The sequence below is a fragment of the Apteryx mantelli genome, chromosome 4 (assembly GCF_036417845.1).
Source record: "Apteryx mantelli isolate bAptMan1 chromosome 4, bAptMan1.hap1, whole genome shotgun sequence".
Classification (NCBI taxonomy): Eukaryota; Metazoa; Chordata; class Aves; order Apterygiformes; family Apterygidae; genus Apteryx; species Apteryx mantelli.
The window spans coordinates 62232583-62250811 of NC_089981.1; the positions used below are offsets into that span (position 1 = coordinate 62232583).

The following is an 18229-nucleotide window of genomic DNA, read 5'->3' on the forward strand; positions in this document are numbered from 1 at the left end:
TCACAGCCTGTGCCTCACAGACCTATCCCTCTGCATTGCTTTTGCACTGACTTACACAGACAGAAATAAGACCAGAAAGCAATGAATCATCTTGTCCAACCTTCTATATATCAACAGTCATTTCATGTCCCTGTAAGACTTGTATTGAGCCTTGAGTGTGACTTGAGTGTGATTTGAACATGCCTTGCAGAAGGGCCTCCAGGCTACATTAAAAGAGTTCTTACTCTTACTTATTAACTACAATTAATTACCATCACACTTTCAACTGTGTGCCCTGTTCCATGTCTGAATTTGGCTGGCTTTCAACCTCCATTGTTGTTATGCCTTTCCTCCCTAGGTTGAAGAGGTTTTTGCCTCTAGGAATGCTAGATCTTATTGCAGAGCATTCAGCAATGCAATTGCATGTGCCTCTTCACATAATAACCAGCATAATAATCCCGTGTGTATCTGGGAAGAGACTTTTATGCTGTTATGAAATGATCCCTCAATCTTCTTTCTGGTAGGTCAAGTAGATGTAGGATTTTTATGTGTTTTGTCCTTATTTTCATCTTCCTTGAATCATTTTGTGGATCTTGTTTGCATTTACTCCTGTTTTCAATATATTTTGAAAATGTGGATGGAACCAGTAGACACAGTGATCTAGCATCGATCTCTTCGCAGCTAGAGATGGAAGGAAATCATTTTCTTCCTCCTACTTTCCACTTCAGTCTTCAAAATCTAAGGATCACATCAGCCTGTTTTCCTCCACAACTGTACTGGCAGCTTCCAGGGAACTCTTGGTTCACTAGTTCTGTTTCAGATTCAAGGCTTCCCAGCTATGTTTTCCCTATTCCTTCTGTAGAACCTGTTTCTCACTCCTTCATGTACCACTTTGCCTGTGGCAATGTTCAAATGTATTTTTAAAGGCCAATCTTTCAAAGCAATACATGCTGCTTTATATGGTTGCCTTTTCCACCCATTACCTCATATTCTGCCCTACACTTGGGGTGGCAGATAAGGGGCAGGACCATGTAGCCAGGGATGGAAAGAGAAATGGGAATAGAATGACTCTTCTAGCAGCAACAAGCTGATAGATTAACTCAACCATCCTGCAGAAACTCACCTGAAGAAATATTATTGACAGGAAACAGAAAAGGGTTTCTGTCTTCTGCATGTTTTAATTTGGGACAAAGAATGTGAAGAACAGGAAAAATACAAAATATTGAGGGATTGTGATTAAAGGAACCCAGCCATGCTGTACACTGAAAGAGGCAGAGATCCTATGGAAAAAATTATGTGTGATCAGATGATTAAAGACTATGTCAGAGTAAATAAAAAAGGGCTACCTCATTTCTGGAATATCCTGACTTTTGAAGGTATAACTTTGCAAATGCAAAGATGTTTAAATGTATTTGCACATGTAACACTCTTCTTATTTATCTCCCCCAAGAAACAACCTTGGACAAGCACGAGACAGACTATGGTCCCATTTTAAATTAATATTAAGCATGTGCTTAAGCACTTCCCTGAATGAGACAGGCCTTAACTATCTAATTCTACAGGTCAAGGTAGGATTTTTTAGACTGTGTAGCTAGGCTTCTACATTCACCCCTAATGGTGTCAAGGGCTAGTTTTTAGAAGTGTTAAGTGTCCAGCAACACTTCATCATCAGATACCTAGCTATAACACATGTCTCATTGCTATGCAGGTTTCTTCCATGGACGTTCTGTCTTTGTTCTGTTCATGAAACTTAATATTTGTTATTCAAATAAACAGGTATTTTAAAGCAGCCAAGGATGGCTCAGCTTTAACTTGCTTATTGTGCTATTTTCTCTTTTTGGCCTGTGAGGGAGGGTCTGACTGTGTATTCCCATATATTTAGGCAGCTCCTGTCACAATGTTAAGCCTTCCTTCTGCTGATGAGCTTGGATGCTATTGTGCTAGGGAGAAATACTGGTGATATATCTATATAGTAAGCACAAAAGGAAAAAGTTCCCATATGAATAATGGTTCAGAGAACCTGGGGGAAGATGGACTTATTTATTCCCTTTACTCTCTCAGTCATTTGGTTTCCAAAGGCAAAAGATATTTTCCTTAAAGTTAAGATCAGCTATTCTTTAATCTCCAGGAAAATGATTACTATCATTTAAGAAAATTATGTTCTTTCTAATTAAGCTGTTTTCAGACAATTAAATTGCTTCCTCATTTTCATAATTGTCTCATTGCTAAGATCTATCTCTTTCCTGATTAGCAAGGTAGAAAAACCCCAATCTTTTTTTTCTGTACAATATTTAGTAGTTAAGAAAAAAGTCCCAGCAAATATTGTGAGTCAGATTCTTCCCCACAAAACTTGCCCCTTATATGCTGCTCTGGCTTCACAAAGTTGATCAAATAGCCAAAGGCACCCGGAAAGGTAATCAGAAAAGTAAGAAGAAACCCGTTTGGGATAGTCCTGTGGTGAGCTAGCATGGGAGGAACCATAGCCTGGGATGCCAGAGTGCTGGAATGAATCTCTCCATCGCCTTCATCTTTCATGAGGAAAAGAGTGACTTGCCAACCAGTCCCAATGGGGAAGAAAGCTGGCTCTGTCGCCGAGGACCAGGGCAAGGGGACATGCTTGAAGGATGCTAGCGCAGTGTCACTGCTTCCCAGTTACAGAACAAACAAAAACACCCTATTGGGCAGGTATGATACTCATGGCAATGACTGCATTTCTCATGCTGCTTTGGCAGTTCACCTGCAGGCAGACCATCCTTGTGGCAGTCAAGTCTGTGATTCCAGATCTCCTGAGAATTGTACATAGCCACCCCCCGATAATACAGACTCTTGTTTTGTCCCTTCCCCTGGTAATACAAAGTACCAGCTCAAAATGAGACAGTTCTGCTGTGTGGAACAAGGGATCGATTTAAATTCTGCCAACCCACTAGGGCAGATGTCCTGTTTTCTACTGCATGTGCAATACTTGCTCTTGGCACTACCAGTAGTACTAAAACTAAGGCTTAAAACTGATCTTAGGTAAATGGAAGCTCCACTTTTTGACATATCTAGATAAAATGGACCTTGATTTTTCCTTTTAGCCCCTTGAAAGCACGCTTGTCTACATCAACAGTTTGTCTACATCTCAGTCTGAGGTCACAACAGACTAAAACTGTGGATTCCCAAATCCACAGTACACAGCTAATTAACCTTCACTGGGCATTAAATACTTATTGTATTCAGCCCTTACTGCTTACAGAGTTTGGTACACAATTGATTTGCTGTGCGCAGATGCCTTGAACAATGTACATAGGAAGTCTGCTCTTTCCTCTCCTAACTGCAATTTGGTGAGTTAGTTGTCCAATACACCTGGATCCATCAGAGAAAATTTATTTTTGTATCTCGTGTGTATAAATAACTTTCTTTTCTTCTTTCTCTCTTTCTTCTGTTCTCTCTTTCCCCATGATCTCCTGTGCTGTTGCAGTAGGGTGTTAGCTGTTAATGTAAGAAATCTAACACTTACTGTAATGTACAAAGTGTTATAGGGTGCTAGGTGTTACAGGGTGCTGGGGGATGCCATGTGACTTTTGACATGTGAAAGGTATGTAATGAAAGTCCTGCGGATCTTCCCATGCTTTTTGCTTGGTTTCCTGCAACTTAAGGGGGACTGTTCAAAATGCCCAGAGGTATTCCTGAGTCCCATTTCCTTAAACTGGGTATTGAAGGAAAATACATGGATGGGGAGTTGTGTTTCAAAAGCTCTGTTCCTAGTCTGGCATGCATTTACTGTCACACACTTGTTATTATGAGAAATAAAGATATTGGATTAGTCAAAAACTATGGACCAGAGTTGTATAAATGAGAAGGCAAGGGAACATATAGTATGTATGTATTGAAGATAGATGATTAAAGTAATCAGGTTAGATCCTCAGCTGACTATAGAGTTGTTCTTAGAGCGACTGTGACAAACGTTGTCTGAGGATCTAGCTCACTATATCTCTAAAGGTAAGGCTAGGATGGAAAGGGCCTTTCCACATTCACACACTCCTTGCCCACCTGCGTGAATGGGTGGTACACATTCACTCTAGACCAGCCTTTGCAGTGCTCAGAGACGCAGAGAAACGGCAACACAGACTAGCCTGAGGCAAGTGTAATTCAGCCTGTGAAGGAGAGAACAGTCCTAAAAACATCCTATGAAGTCAAGGGTGTCTCTCACAGCACAGCCTCCTCACGTTCCCAGCTTCCAAGTCAGCCTCTCTTCCGCAGCACCAGGCTTGGGCTCTGTTAACCGATCTCAGCCTACAAGATAAAGGCAACACCTCGTTAGTGGCACAGTCCCTTCCTTCCTGCATCACCGAGCAAACTTTCTTCAAGAGACCCATTCTCCATAGTTGGTTCTCAAGCACACAGTCTGTGAATGCTGTGTAATGAACCCAGAGATCCCTTTGGTCTCTGCTTTCAATAACCCTGCATCCCACCAGCAGTGATTCCTTTAGCATTTCAGAATTTTTCCAGATCCCTTTAATTATAACTTTATGGGCCATTTTTTCTAAGTGGCCTTAAAGTGTCTTCTAACTTTGTGCCCAAAAAGGTGGTTGGTTGGTTGGTTGGTTGGTTGGTTTGTCTATTGGTGGGTGTTAATAAGTACAGAAATAACAAATCAGTAACATAGAACATATGAGTACTGATCCACACTTTTGTGGTCAGGAGAAAAGAACAAACGCATCAAATTAAATTCAAGAGGTATTTCAGCAATGTATTGCTCTTTCTACAGCTTGTTCACTGCCCAGCTTATACAGTGACAAATTTCACCTGAATTTACTGAACCGCTTCATAATAATATTGAGTAGAGACGAACAGAACAAGGAGCTTTCCCAGTCTCCCATAACCCATAGAAAGGCAAAGAGCACAGGACTTACTAAGAGGGTAGGGAAAAGAGGGAAGAGGGATCTTGGCTTCTCTCCCCAGAGTGCAGACTAGCAGAGCTGGCTGAGAGCCTCCGTTCCTGGCTCTGAGCTCAGCCATGTGCAGGGCTGCCCCTCACTGTGCATTACAAGCAAACTCCAGACCGTACTGTCCCTTCACACCTCTCAGCCTTTGGTGAGCCTTTAGTACTGATAGCTTTGCTCATTTCTAGAGTGATTTGTGTTTCATATCCTAATTAACTTTACCTGTGAAGAGTACATACTCTGGCTGTGTGTTTGCTTTAACATGACTTCGAGTCACTAGTCGTGTAGCTGCACTTTGGTTGCTATTCCCATGGAAACTGAACCACAGAACGGATGAGCCTGCCTTTGAAAATGCTGAATTCATCAACTCTCATGATTTTCACAGGAGTGTCACTATGATTGTTCTTTTTCTCAGTGGCCTGGCTCTTGAAAACAAATGATAAGTGATAGCACATACAAACATGCACAATTTTATTTTTCGTTAGACCTAACATGCTCTTTTGAGAGAAAAATATATATAACAGAAGTGTTCCCCAAAAAGAAAGTAGGAAGCAAACATAAAAAAGTTATTGTATTTTTTTAATCTCATGAGTTTTTAAACTCATGATTCCATGATTTTTGAGATCTGACTCACCGATTTTTAATACTTGTGTGACATGGTGTTGAAAATGTGACATAGACTCATAAGCGTAAACACATGAACATAACTAGATATATTCCTCCATTAGAGATATTCATGGGAACATTAGCTATCTCCTACAGTCTCCTTCCTGTAACATTCCTAACTAAAAGTAAAAAAAAAAAAAAAAACCTTAAACAAAGTTTTTTGCCTTCCTGATGTGAGGGACTGTTTTGTTGCAGTATCAGGGGCCGTTATTGCTAACTGCCTCTTTTGTCACAGACTGTCTTTCAAATTGTTCCACGGAAAGTGTTTTTATATGAACTTCATTTCTTCCTTGGTAATTTTGTGAGGGAAAGGATAACCAATGTCAAAGCTGAGGAGGGTAGCTGAGGCAGCAGCCAGCATCAGAGGAAACACAGATGGCAGAGCAGTGGTTCAGGTGCAGCAGCCCTGCCAGACACAGTGGTATGGAAATGAGGAGAAGATGCAACCAGTGAGTCCACAGGTTTCCTCTGAGAGTCAAGCCTCTGCTGTTGATTAGTCTCATCTTGATTGTTTTCAGGAATACTGACACTCTCACACTCTGCTCTTCAACTTTCTGCCCTTTTCATCATACACTTTAACAGCCTGTCTCAGAGGGTGATAATGAAATACAGATAACTTTCGTCTGCTGAAAAGAATCCTGTAGAAAATATCGTGTGGGAAGTGATCCTTCCAAACACCTGCATGTCCCCTCTGTACTGAGGGCTGAGCTAGCTGGAGTGTGTTGTAAGAGTGATACGCAGATGATCAGTAAGCTCTTTGCTTGGCATCCCTTTTTCATTATGCTGCCATTTTAGAGAAATGTTTTTATAGCCTCTGCTTGATTTTCCTTCAGATCCCTCCCTATGTATCCTCCCTTCCTGCCTCCTACAAAATATGGCCAGCTGGTTACTGCTAAATTTAAACAAAGATGTGCTACTTGTAACTCTCTGTTTGCTTCATCCATACAATATTACTAGCCTAACTCAGCTAGCAAGAAGTACTTCTATTTTGATGCGCACAGGGACCGTAAGCCCAGATGAAGGTCAATGAAGGCTGTTGCATAGATAAATAATGCTGACAGGGAGTGCTCTAACTGGTTTTCCACAGGAAAGTGCTGATTCAAAGGGATTGCGATGCTTGAGGGGCACATGTGAATTCTGTTTGACATTTGGCAGACACCACAGGAGCAGGAGGTTGGATGCCCAGTGGTGGTCTGCAGAGCAGCTCCATGACCAGCAAAGTGTGGCCCAGATCTCCACCTGTTCCTAATGCTGCCATGCTGATACTGAACAAAACAAGCCAGCATCTCCTGTGCAATGGGAAGCGTTCTTTCTAGCCAGCTCTAATTACAAACAGCATACCATTTTAAAATAACCAATAAAATAGGGCATCAACAAAGGAGCTGTTCTTTGCATCTCTGAGATTCACACAGCGTCCAAGAGCTCAAACATCAAGGAGAAAACAGCAGGTAGCTTAACTCCCAAGATCTCTCCCCTGCTGTTGTTATCATTGACAATGAAGGCAGTGTTGTAAGTGCAGAGTGCAATGGACAATTCATGCACTTACTGTGTCTTGCGCTCTAACTACAGGCGCGTGATTTTCTGAAGAAATGATGACAGGATCAAACATATTCTGGCAGATGCTCACAAAATCAGAGCCCCTTTCACTCAGTAAATGACCATAAAAATGCTTTGAAGATGACAATAAAAAGTTATTTAATCATGTTCAAAACAGAAGCACCTGCCAAGTCAATATATCATTTTTTACATGATTGGCTGGTACAGTGACAATAGCGAAAAATGCAAAGTGAGGCTGTTGGGAGCAGCTACTGGTCTGATTCTGTAGTAAGCATAGCCTGATGGTGGAGAAAGAGAGAACAAGGGAAGGGGAAAGAGAAAGTAAGAGAGTCATGCACATATTCATACATATTTCCCTAGCCTCCTGATTTTTCAGCTCTTTTTACCACTGTTGCAGGATGCCTTTTGGAACCTACTCTCAAGATGTCCTGAGCACCCTCGATTTTTAGTGAAGGTAGTGTCCTAGGGAGAAGACACAAGTGACCTAGAAAGAGACCTGAGGCAGCATGGGTGATCTTCATGCTGTCATAGCAGAGGGGAAAAGGTACTGGGGCGAGGGGGAGAAATTTGGCCTTTTTGTAGGATCACTGCCCTAGGATCTCTCAGAACTGGTGTGTAGGGGGGGGATGCTGGTAGAAGTAGAGACAGAGAGAGACTGTCATGTGTGGCTGGGCCCAGATATACCCAGAAGCCCAGGACAGCTGGTGTCTGCCATGAGCAGTGTGTGCTATGGGGCCACGCCATGCACCAAAGAGCCCATGCCACTACATCACAGTTCCATCTTCTCTGATTCGGCAACATTTTTGCACATGCCTTTTACCTGTGACTTGGCACATGAAGTCATAGTATTGAAGAGCTTCTCAGCTATACCTGGTGCAGTCTGAAATCATGACACTGCTTTACTGGGCTCTTTCAGGGTCAGCTGAAATTAGAGCAGCCCAAGGGTGGTGGCAATTTGCATGGGTTGACAGCAGACACCATTCTGGACCTGAAGACCACCAAGGTAGCAAATTTATACGTGCAGATTTTAAGGCCAAAAGGGCTTGTTGTGATCAAGCACTGTGACCTCCGACATAATACGAGCCACGGGGATCCTTGGAATTAATTCTCACCATGAGGCCAGCATCTATGATTAAAGTAGAACATTTTTGTTTAAATATCGCATTGTAGTTTTAAAATTTTCAAGGTCAGAGAATTTGCCACCAAGTTGTGGTAAAAATGGTTAATTATGCTCACTGATTAGGAATCAGGACAGATTTCTAAGTAGGATTCATCTAGCTATCAGACCTCATTAAAGTTTTACTTGCTAAACTGAAGAGCCTTTTATGACCAAATTTATATTCACTGTGTGAGTTTTTAACTCAAGTTGCTTCTTCACGGTCTTTTGATAAGCTAGAATAGACAGAACCCCTGACCTTCACTGCACCGCACATTTTCCAAACCTTCACCTTTCTTGCAGCTCTTGCATGATGACTCTTGAGTTCTTCAACATCTTTTTTAAAATGTATACACCAGAACAGTATTCCTGTAGTGACTTGAAAACCAGTGCACCAAAATTCAACTCTCTGTTGTCAATGAAACATTTAAATCTAAAGTAGTCAAAGTAAAAAGTAATAATAGACTGCTATGTTACTTTGAAGCACAGATAAAATTAATTTTCTGTAGCCAAATTTAAACAGACAAATGTTAAAGTAATCACAAACATACACATTGATGTTATGAAAACTAGTTGGGCAACTGAGTCTGAAGATTACTCAGTGGTAAAATTAATTCTCTAGGATTATTATATTAGATGTGAGTGAAGAAAATGGAGTGCTAAATTACCAGGTTAAAAAACTGATGAGGAAGGGAGGCATGTTAACACAATTTCAACCTTTAGTAGAAGGCAAATAAACCAGGCACAGCAAAAGTACTTGCAAAGGTGAAGACAGAACTTCAACACCGAAGGCACTAACAGTAACATTGGCATAGCATCCTGAGGCCGATGTAAGAGAAGTATAGAGAAGAGCTGAGTAAAAACAGTCATGTCCATGTTATAACTATATGTCCAAAGGCTGAAAGGCAAACAGCACAGAAGGATGTTTGAAAATGCTGTGCTCTGTGAAAAACAACTGGGAAACGGAAGAGACCAGGAGGAGCCCCCAACTGGTACCCAGCTAGCAGCAGCAGATGTATTTTCTGAAGTGTGATGGCAAAGCAATCATCAAGAATGATACTGTATTTTGCAGAGAGCAGATGTGTCCAATTAGGAGCTCTACGTGAATGCACACAAACAACAGAAAGAGGCAAATCAACAGCTTACAGAAAAGCATGATATTAACTATTGGGCACCTTTCCATGCTGGGTTGCAGCCTTTTCAGGGAAGTTCACTTTGGCAATATTGGAAAGTTATGAGCATATGGGGTAGGTGTAGAAAATACCCAATATAGGATGCAAACCTTGAAGAACAACTATAGAAAGACAGGCATAGTAGAAAAGAGAAGTAAAAGGCATAACACAGGTTTTATGAAATACATAACAGTTAACACAAATAGTCATATGTCTGAGAAAAGATACAATAGATGGCAGGGATCTTCAGTCATTTTACATGGCATCCAGATAGGGAGAAATAAAAATAGTATATTTTGTTTTTCAATCACCTTTTTATTGCAGCATAAAAAAGACATTATTTACTTAAATGCACATAAGATGTGTATGAGAGAGTACACAAACAGCCCTGCATAGCACCTGAAGTTCCAGTGTATAATTCATCTAATTCCATAAATCAACATATTTTGTAAAAAATAGGATTTTTTTCTCTCTGGATAGTTTTTTTCTCTGTAATTTTTAAGTGGTTATACTTGTGATTTAGTAAAATCATTATTAGTGTTGAACATCATAAAGTCATTAACTTAGTACCAAACCTGCCATCTACACACAAATAAAGGAAAATAAAGAAGTGAGAGGAAAATGTATTCCCAGCCTACAAAGTCTGATGTGTCCTGCCAGTGAATATTACAAAGCTATACTGTAACTACCGGGAATGTCAAAAGATCTTTTTATCCTCAGAAAGACTGTGAACTATTCAGCGGGACTGTTATGCAAGTTGGATGAGCCTGGGGAGTTTGCCTGGCTGCTCAAAAGCAACGTGAAGATCTCTGGGACAGTCCCACAGAAATGCAATCTCCAGACTCCAGAATTGGTGAGAATGAGATTTGTTCTTTTTTGTTCTGATTATTGCTACCTGATTTTCCATATCCTTTTCCTGTTTCTGTCTGGTCCTTTTCTGTTCTGAAGTATTCCTCATCCGGGGCCAGATTCAGTCAGATTCTGAAGAAGGTATCTAACTCCCATGATTGAGCATTAAGTGGAGCAAAGAGCTATGGAGAAGCAACTAACATGACATCAACTCTGAATGGTTTTGTCTCCTTTTGCACAGGAAGACTGTGCGAGACCTTCAACCGACTGTCTGCAATGGTCTTCACTGGTCTTGCAAATAAAGAGAGATATAGGTCTGCTCTGGAGAGAGAGAGAGATCCAAATTTTTGTTTGGGAGACCTATATTTGGAGGGTAGCTTTTTAACATATTTCATGATGTCTTTTAAATAGAAGAGGGTTGGAGATTACAAAATGAAAACTGGGACAACTGCCAACATCATCAGTCTGGAGACTTGACTGCCTTCACTCTTTAGAATGTAATTGTGAGCCTGAATACGATGGAAAGTAATACTGGCCTCACAGGTCAGTAATCTGTGCCTAGTGGCAGACAAAGTTCTCTTATCCCTGTTAAATTCTGTAGATGTGTAAGCAACTTTTGGTCACATCAGTAAGGCTAGTTACTGCTGAGCTGTGCTACTCTGCTCCTGCATGATACTTGAATGGCTTTAAGCTTGAGAAGCACAAAGCCATTTCTCTGATGTGGGAAGAACTGTGCATCCATTGCCCCGTTTCTCCCAGGAAGTTCCCTATTTCCCTTTTAACTGATATTAGAAGCCTTCCGGAAGTCAGGTGAGGTGCCTGGGATCCTTCTCTCATTGCTGATGGTAGTGGCACTTGACTCTTCCTCCTTTTTTTTTTTTTCATCTCAGGAAGATGGAGTGGAGTCTTTGCAACTCTTTGTTCACGATGTAAATTTTGGAAAGCGTGCACTATCTGATGCCCAATCACATCAATGATGTGATGATCATGGGATGGGACCAGTACTAAAGGGCTGGAAGCATCAACTGAAGGGGAAGGAAAATAAACTATCTAGGCTTTTGATGAAAGGGCTGAGCACTTTCAGGCTCAGTCTGGCATTCCTTAGGTCCTAGTTGTTCCTATCTTCTTAAGAAACAGCAGTTATCAACCATCTGAGTCCAGTTAAAGATAGTGGACCTTCATCAAAGAGCTGTGGCTTGTGAAAGTCTCTGTGTACAGGGAAAGCCAGGTCTGTGCTCTTCCACAGACTGTGATAGGCACCACTGGTTTCTGAAAGCAAAGTAAGGTCACTCTCCCACACAGCATCAGACAAGCCCTGACCCCAGAGTGGAAGGCTACTGCTATCAAGAGCTATGAGGTAGGAGGGGCTGAAAAGTACAAAGAGTTTCCACAGTCTTGATTAGCACTTAGTTAATAGCACAGTCCAAGCAGGTTATTAACCCAGACACACATATTGCAAGGCTGCCAGAAGCCTTTCCTAAGTCAGTGATGAGGGAAGGGAATTTCTTTTGGTGCATGGCAGAGTTCTGCTTGGGAAGTGATCTTTTCCATCTGTTTCAATTTTTAATCCAGAAGCTAATGATGGACACACATTGGCAGGGACACACTCAATTCTGTCACAGACTATAGCAAAGACACTAGATTATATGCTCTTTCTAAACTATTGACCATTTCTTGGAGACAAAGTATGGGTTCTCAGTTAACAAACATGTGCTCAGGGGTTCCCACTGAAACAGGGCTGGGCCTTTTCCAAGGCAATAATTTATTTACTGACTAAGAATAAAGCACCCAGGAAGATGTTTGAGGACCCTAGCAATGCTTTTCATTGGCTGAAGATGGTATTTCGGTCTTGATCATGGCATGTTTATTCATTAGTTTCAGTGAAATCCCAGGCCTATTTGCAGGGTGAAAGTGACAGTGAGACCTGGTGTATTGGTGGGGTGAAAAGAAAGGGAGAAAAGACAGAGACTGTGTATGTATTTACCCCATTTAGTAGGAAAAAAAAAAGAAAAAAAAAAGAAATGATCTTCTGTCTTGCTAAAAATTAAACCAGAAAAAAATAATGGAAAATCCACTGAAAGTCAGAAAGTTTTCTGCCTGGAAACCATCATCACATCAATGACATCTATTATGATGTATCTGATAGATATGGCTTAACCACTGGTTAGGATAACAAATTTTCCTTGCAAAATACACTTAAAATTTAGAAGTATTCTTTTGTTTCTATCAGGAAAAACAGTATTTTCAGTCCTTCCCTATTTTCTTGACAAGACCATAGCTTTTTGTCATAAATCTCCATAATGCATTGAACTCACTTACTGTTTAATGTATTCTTCCTTCTACCTGGAGGTACCAGTTAAGGGGGCTGCTTTTCCCATTACTTTAAACCTGCCTTTAAAGCTCTCCCTGCACCTCTGTAGCGTTCACTTCCCCAGGGCCTGCCACAGCACGATTTTATCTTTTCTCCGCACCCAGGAGTTGCACCTGTTGTGTTCCTGGGCTTGGAAAAAGTCAGTGCACGTTTTGCTTAACGAAACCCGCATTGGGACACTGCAGCCAGTCCCGAAGGGAAACAACCGCAGCCTGGAGCTGTGATGGGAAGAGGCGGCAAGGGACACCCAAGCACCCTCTGTCATTGTCCAAACAGGCAGTTATTGGTAAAAGTAATAAGATAAATAAAGGTAAATAAGGTAAATAAAGACCTGCAATTTTACAGGAGCTTCGTAGGGCCGTGGGTGGGCTCCAGGACAGGAGAACAGCCTGGATAGCCGAGGAGCTGCGGAGGAACCCAGAGCCCTCCGGACTAGATACTGCCAAACCCTCGGCAAGCTGGCAGAGGGTAGATTTGGGCTGGGGGAAGGGTCTTCTGCTGCTGTCTTTGTTTCCGTTTCTAATGACGATGTCGTGCTATTTTCGCGGTGGATCCTGCTGCATAGCGGAGTAGCAAAGAGTTAAAATGGAAAGCAGCATGTGCACTTTCAAAACTACGTGTGACAAAGTCCACTGCTTAAAGTCGGGTTCCCTTCCCTCCCTCCGCCCCCACCCCTCCTTCCAGCAATCATTTATTATAAAAGGGTTTTATGATACAAATTTGATAATCTCCCATACACATTGGCACTGTTCTAATTGGAGTTGTAAGCCCATAAAATTCAAGCCCTTTGTTTTCATGAAGGCCACAAGGTTTTAAAAGATACTATTGTACCGCCTAAAACCCATAAAATTGTCACTAGGGACTGATTAAACAGTCCTGAATTGAAACAGTGCGGATTTTGTCTAGGTCCTTTTCAAGCATAACAATGCTCTTTTCAACTCCCAAGACAAAAGGAGGTTTAAGGAGCGATTCTCTGGGAGATTCTTCTAAGATAACCCCATCCATATGGGAGACAAGGTGGCCAGCAGCTGAGACGGAAAAAAGGGGGGAAAAAAAAGATTTGGGATACGGGGGGGGGGGAGGGAATCAAGGGAGGAAAAAGCCCCAAAACAGGTGACAGAGAGGCTGTATCCCCCTCTGTCCTTCCTGCACGTCGCAGAAGCCTGGCCCGCTCCGTATCTCACCCTCGACACCTGGCACCCGGCCGACCCCTGCCTGGGACGATGCTGGGAGGGGATGAAGGTGGGAGGACTGGGGTCGCTCCGTCCCGCCGTCCTGCCCCGCCGTCGGGGTCTGATCCTCTTGCATGGAGGCACCCCCCCACCCTCCGCCGGAGAGAGCCCCCCCGGCCTTGGCGGAGGAGAGGCAGCCGCGGGGAATCAGGTGCTGCCAGGCAGCCGGGCCGCGGAGCGGGGGGCACGGCACAGCCCAGGCACACATCTGTTCAGGCGTGGCCCCCTCCCAAGGGAAACCAGCTTCTCACGCCGTGTTTCCTCGCAGGGAAGCCGTCGGGGTCTGTCCCCGCAGCGGCCCCCTGCGCCGGGCGCAGCGCGGCCGCGGGCTGCCGGGCCGGTGGGCAGTGCGGACACTGTCGCCGCCCGCGCGTGGCCCTCTCCCTCCGCTCTACAGCTTTTCCTCGGAGAGCAGGTTGCCTCCTTCAGACTCCGGCGGGGGCTTCACCCCCTAATATCCTCTCTGGCCCCGATCCCGGGTTCCTCATTCGCGGCACCCCTTGAAGGGGTGGAGATTTATCTGCGTGGGAACAGCCAGTCTGGTCTATATTTCAAGGATACCTGGGTTATTTGGGGAGGGTTTGTTTCCCCCCCCTTGACGGTTAACAGGACAATTATATAATTTTTTTTCCATTAATAAAACAACCAGTTCCCCAAAGCATTTCAAAACGTAATTCTTTGGGCTCTAAAAGACGTTACTATCTTCTCCTAACTATCCTTTCCTACTAGACCTGTGGAAAAGACGCGTTCTCATGCGAATAGCGGCCTGAATCCTGGGTCCTGCTTTAGCAGGTCTAAAAATGATAACATTGAACCGGCTCCCTGTCGGTGCCAGCGACGCCGAGCTCCTCGTCCGTGCGCGGCAGAGCGCGGGCAGGGGCCGGGGGCGAGGGCGAGGGAGGAACCGCGCGGTGCAGCGACGCGGAGCCTCGGCCCCGCCGGGCATCGCCGCCCAAAACGAATGCCAGGTAGCCTCAGGCGGCGGGGAGCTTCAGTCTCACGCCTCCCAGAGAAAATAGCACCAGGTTTAAAGTGCGGTGTTTGTAACAAACTTTATTCGCCGTTTACCGGCGTATGTGGGTAAAATTAGACGAACTTTAAAGTGAAATTCAACTAGCGAGTTTAAGAAAAGTATTTAAGCTTTATGGCACAAGAGGTAATCCTAAGAGAAAGCCCTAATCGTCAAAAATACACTTCCCCGCCGGGGAAAATTTATTTGTCAAAAATCAGTTTATTAGTCACTGCAAGAATAAGCTATTTTAAAATAATCTAGATCGCTAGGATTTTTTTTTTTTTTTAATCGGGAGATCTCTCGAAACGAAACACGAGGAGCGGAGGTTTTACAAAAATAGAGCCGCACCCGAGATCCATGCCCTGGGGCGAGACCGGCGGAGGGGGAGGCAGCCCAGGCGAGCGGCCCCCGGCCTGGCGGCCGGCGCTGCCTGCCCGCGGCACCCCGGGGCGCCCCGCTCCGCGGCCCCCGCCCGCCCGAGCCGGGGGACGCGGCCCGCGGCGCTGCCGGCGCCTTTCGCGCATCAAGAGCCTGGGGCTGGGGACTGGACTCCCCGCGCCCTTGGGATGAGTCCGGCCCTGGAGGGCGAGGCGCCGCTATCACCAGCTCCAGGAGACGATGGCGGGGTGCGCTAAGTGCTGGTAAGCGGGGAAGACGCCGAGGGCGGCGGCGGAGCCGGGCGGGCAGGCTTGGTAGCCCTGGACGGCGAGGGCCGCCTGGGCGCTGCAGCCCGCCAGGGCGCAGGCGAGCTTGGGGCGGGCGGCGGGCGGCGGGGGGCTGGCGGGGCAGCCGCGGCACGGCTCGCCGTCCCGCACCAGCACCGGCACCACCACGCGGCGCAGCAGCGCCGGCGGCCGCGGCGGGCTGCCGGCGCCCTCGCTGCGCGCCCGCTTCATCTTGTAGCGGTGGTTTTGGAACCAGATCTTCACCTGCGTGGGGGTGAGGCTGAGCAGGCGGGCCAGCTGCTCCCGCTCCGGCGCCGACAGGTACCGCTGCTGCCGGAACCGTCGCTCCAGCTCCAGCGTTTGAGCCTTGGAGAAGAGCACTCGCCGCTTCTTCTTCTTCTCGGCCTCCGAGCTGCTGGCGGACAGCGACCTTTGGGTGGAATCGGGCAAGCTCAGCTCCGGGCCGCTCTCGTCGGAAGCTGGGGACAGCGAGGGGTTAGAGAGAGGGGGCGGCCCGCGTATGCCGCCAAGGACGGGGCAGGGATGCCGGGGAGGAGCCGCGGAGGTGGCGGGCCGTCGATCCCAATCGCCTCCTGCGGGGAGAGCCCCGGGTGTTTGCCAGTCTGGATTAATCCCAATAGTCAACAAGAGATTTGATCTAACCCCCCGAATAAATTAAACCTGTAACACGGGGAGCAGTGGGCTTTCCCGCTGCGAAGCAAAGACTCTGCCTCGGTGTGAACCCCCGCACAGGCACGGCCGCTCCGCCACGTACAGCCCGGGACTTGCGAGGTGTTAGCGATTGTGTTCGCTCGGCGCTATAACGCGATATCAGGCTGCCAAGTGCTTTCATTCCTGCTTTTCTCCTTCTGCTCGATTACTGTAGTATGCGATTTATCTCGACAGGGTTCCTGCATCCATCCAAAGGTCAATTCTCCCCCCCCCCAACACACACACACACACACACACACACACGCACACGTGTATTAAACGTTGTGTATCTGCGGATACAATTTATGTGTGTGTGGGAAGACAAATGTGCTACAAAACTGGGTTTCGTGCTGGAGTCTGCTCTTCGCGATAAGAAGCGCGTGGGTTTACGCGGTTGTGCCCAAGGCGCCCTCCGCTGCGGCGCGGGGAGGTGAGGCACTGGGTGTGTGCTTGGCTTTCCGCTACCGTGCGTGCGGCAGACCTGAACCCCCCCAGCCCCAAAAGGCAGGATTTCTTGCAACAGTGAAACGGGGAAAAAAGAATCCGGGAAGCGAGCTTAAATGATAAGCGCAGATACACGCGTAGGCGCAGCCTGAGGGTGAGCTTTCTGCCATTGCTGAGGACACGGACAGACCTACGGTTAAAAAACCTTTTCTCTTTCAAGCCCGTGGCCGGGCTGTTCCTGCTGTTTCATTGTTGCAATTTGGTAATATTCTATAAAACTCCCAGCCTGGATCCCCCCGATCCTGTCGGCTACACACGCTGGAGAATCGCTTCTTCATATCTTCCCCGAAGGAAGGGGAACAAATAAAAGAAATCTGTGGAGATGACGAATTCCTGTCCGTTTCATACTCACAGGGATAGTGATTTCTGTCTGTTTCTATCCACCCTCGGTACGGCGAGCTGGTGTAGTTTTCCGCTGAGTGGTGATGATGAGAGGCTTGCTTTATGCTATTAGCCTCTTGTTCTGGTAAATCCAAAATGCTCCTCACTGTAAAGCTGATCCTGCCAGATGTGGCCATGGTAGGTTGTGCACACCCCCCAAAAAATTATCGCCCCAAACACCCAAACGCCCTCCCTTAAAAGCTACAAGGAAAGGACTGCGCCGGTTACTGGGGAATCTCCCGGCTCAAGAGGACCTTCCCTTCCATCTCCACCTAAGCCCAAATATTAGTGTCGTTTACAGAGGTGTCCTGTTTATATAAACAGTCCTCCCCACTGCAAACACTGCCTGCTTGGATCGTCCCTGTCTATAGGATACTAAGTACCTGAATTAGTCAAGTGCCAAATCCCTAATGGGAGTAGGTGTAACCCCCCCCCCTCCCGCCACCCCCATGAGAGAATAACCCGTTACCTCCCAAAGACAGCAGGAAACAGGCTTCATCATTACATATTCTGTCTGATTAGCCAAAAGTGGGGACAGATAATGGTAATTGTTAGCAGTGAATAACATCTTGGGTGGCATGTGGATGACCAACAACCACCCCCCTCCATCCACCAAAGCCACCAGAGTCCCTTCTATCCGCAGACAAAGTGAATCCTCCCAGGACATCCGCAGAGCCTGCCGAAAGCCCCCTCCCCACTCTGCCTCTATTTTTTCCCCCTTTCCCTCTCTCTTTAAACCTGGAAGAAATTTAAGTCGTTATTTGTTTTATTTCCCCCGGTTATTTGCTGTGGTACCTCCAATACTCCCTCCTGTCATTGGCAGGTTTCCTACCCTCAAATGGGAATTTTTCACACCTCCGTTGTGCTCTCCGCAGGGAAAGGTGGTGTGGGCGCGTGTGTGTGCGTGTTAAGGGGATGAGATCTCCGCGTTTTTTTGCTTCTCTTGGCCATGGTAGATGTAGAGTACACTTTTCCCTCTCGATGGGGTCCATTTGACGGGGTGAGGTTGGTTGAGTACGCGTTGGGAGCCCGGCACATTTGGCGCATAA

The 18229-nt window shown here is 45.7% G+C and overlaps 1 protein-coding gene across 1 annotated transcript; it reads right to left on the reverse strand.

Annotated features, from left to right (window-relative positions):
* Positions 1-15518: 15518 nt before the first annotated feature.
* NKX2-8 (NK2 homeobox 8) lies at positions 15519-17317 on the reverse strand. The gene is made up of 2 exons (XM_013940880.2): positions 17152-17317; positions 15519-16063 (listed from the first exon to the last, which is right to left on the reverse strand). Exons 1-2 carry the CDS (start codon positions 17315-17317, stop codon positions 15519-15521), a joined length of 711 nt encoding a protein of 236 aa, XP_013796334.2.
* Between the last annotated feature and the right edge of the window lie 912 nt (positions 17318-18229).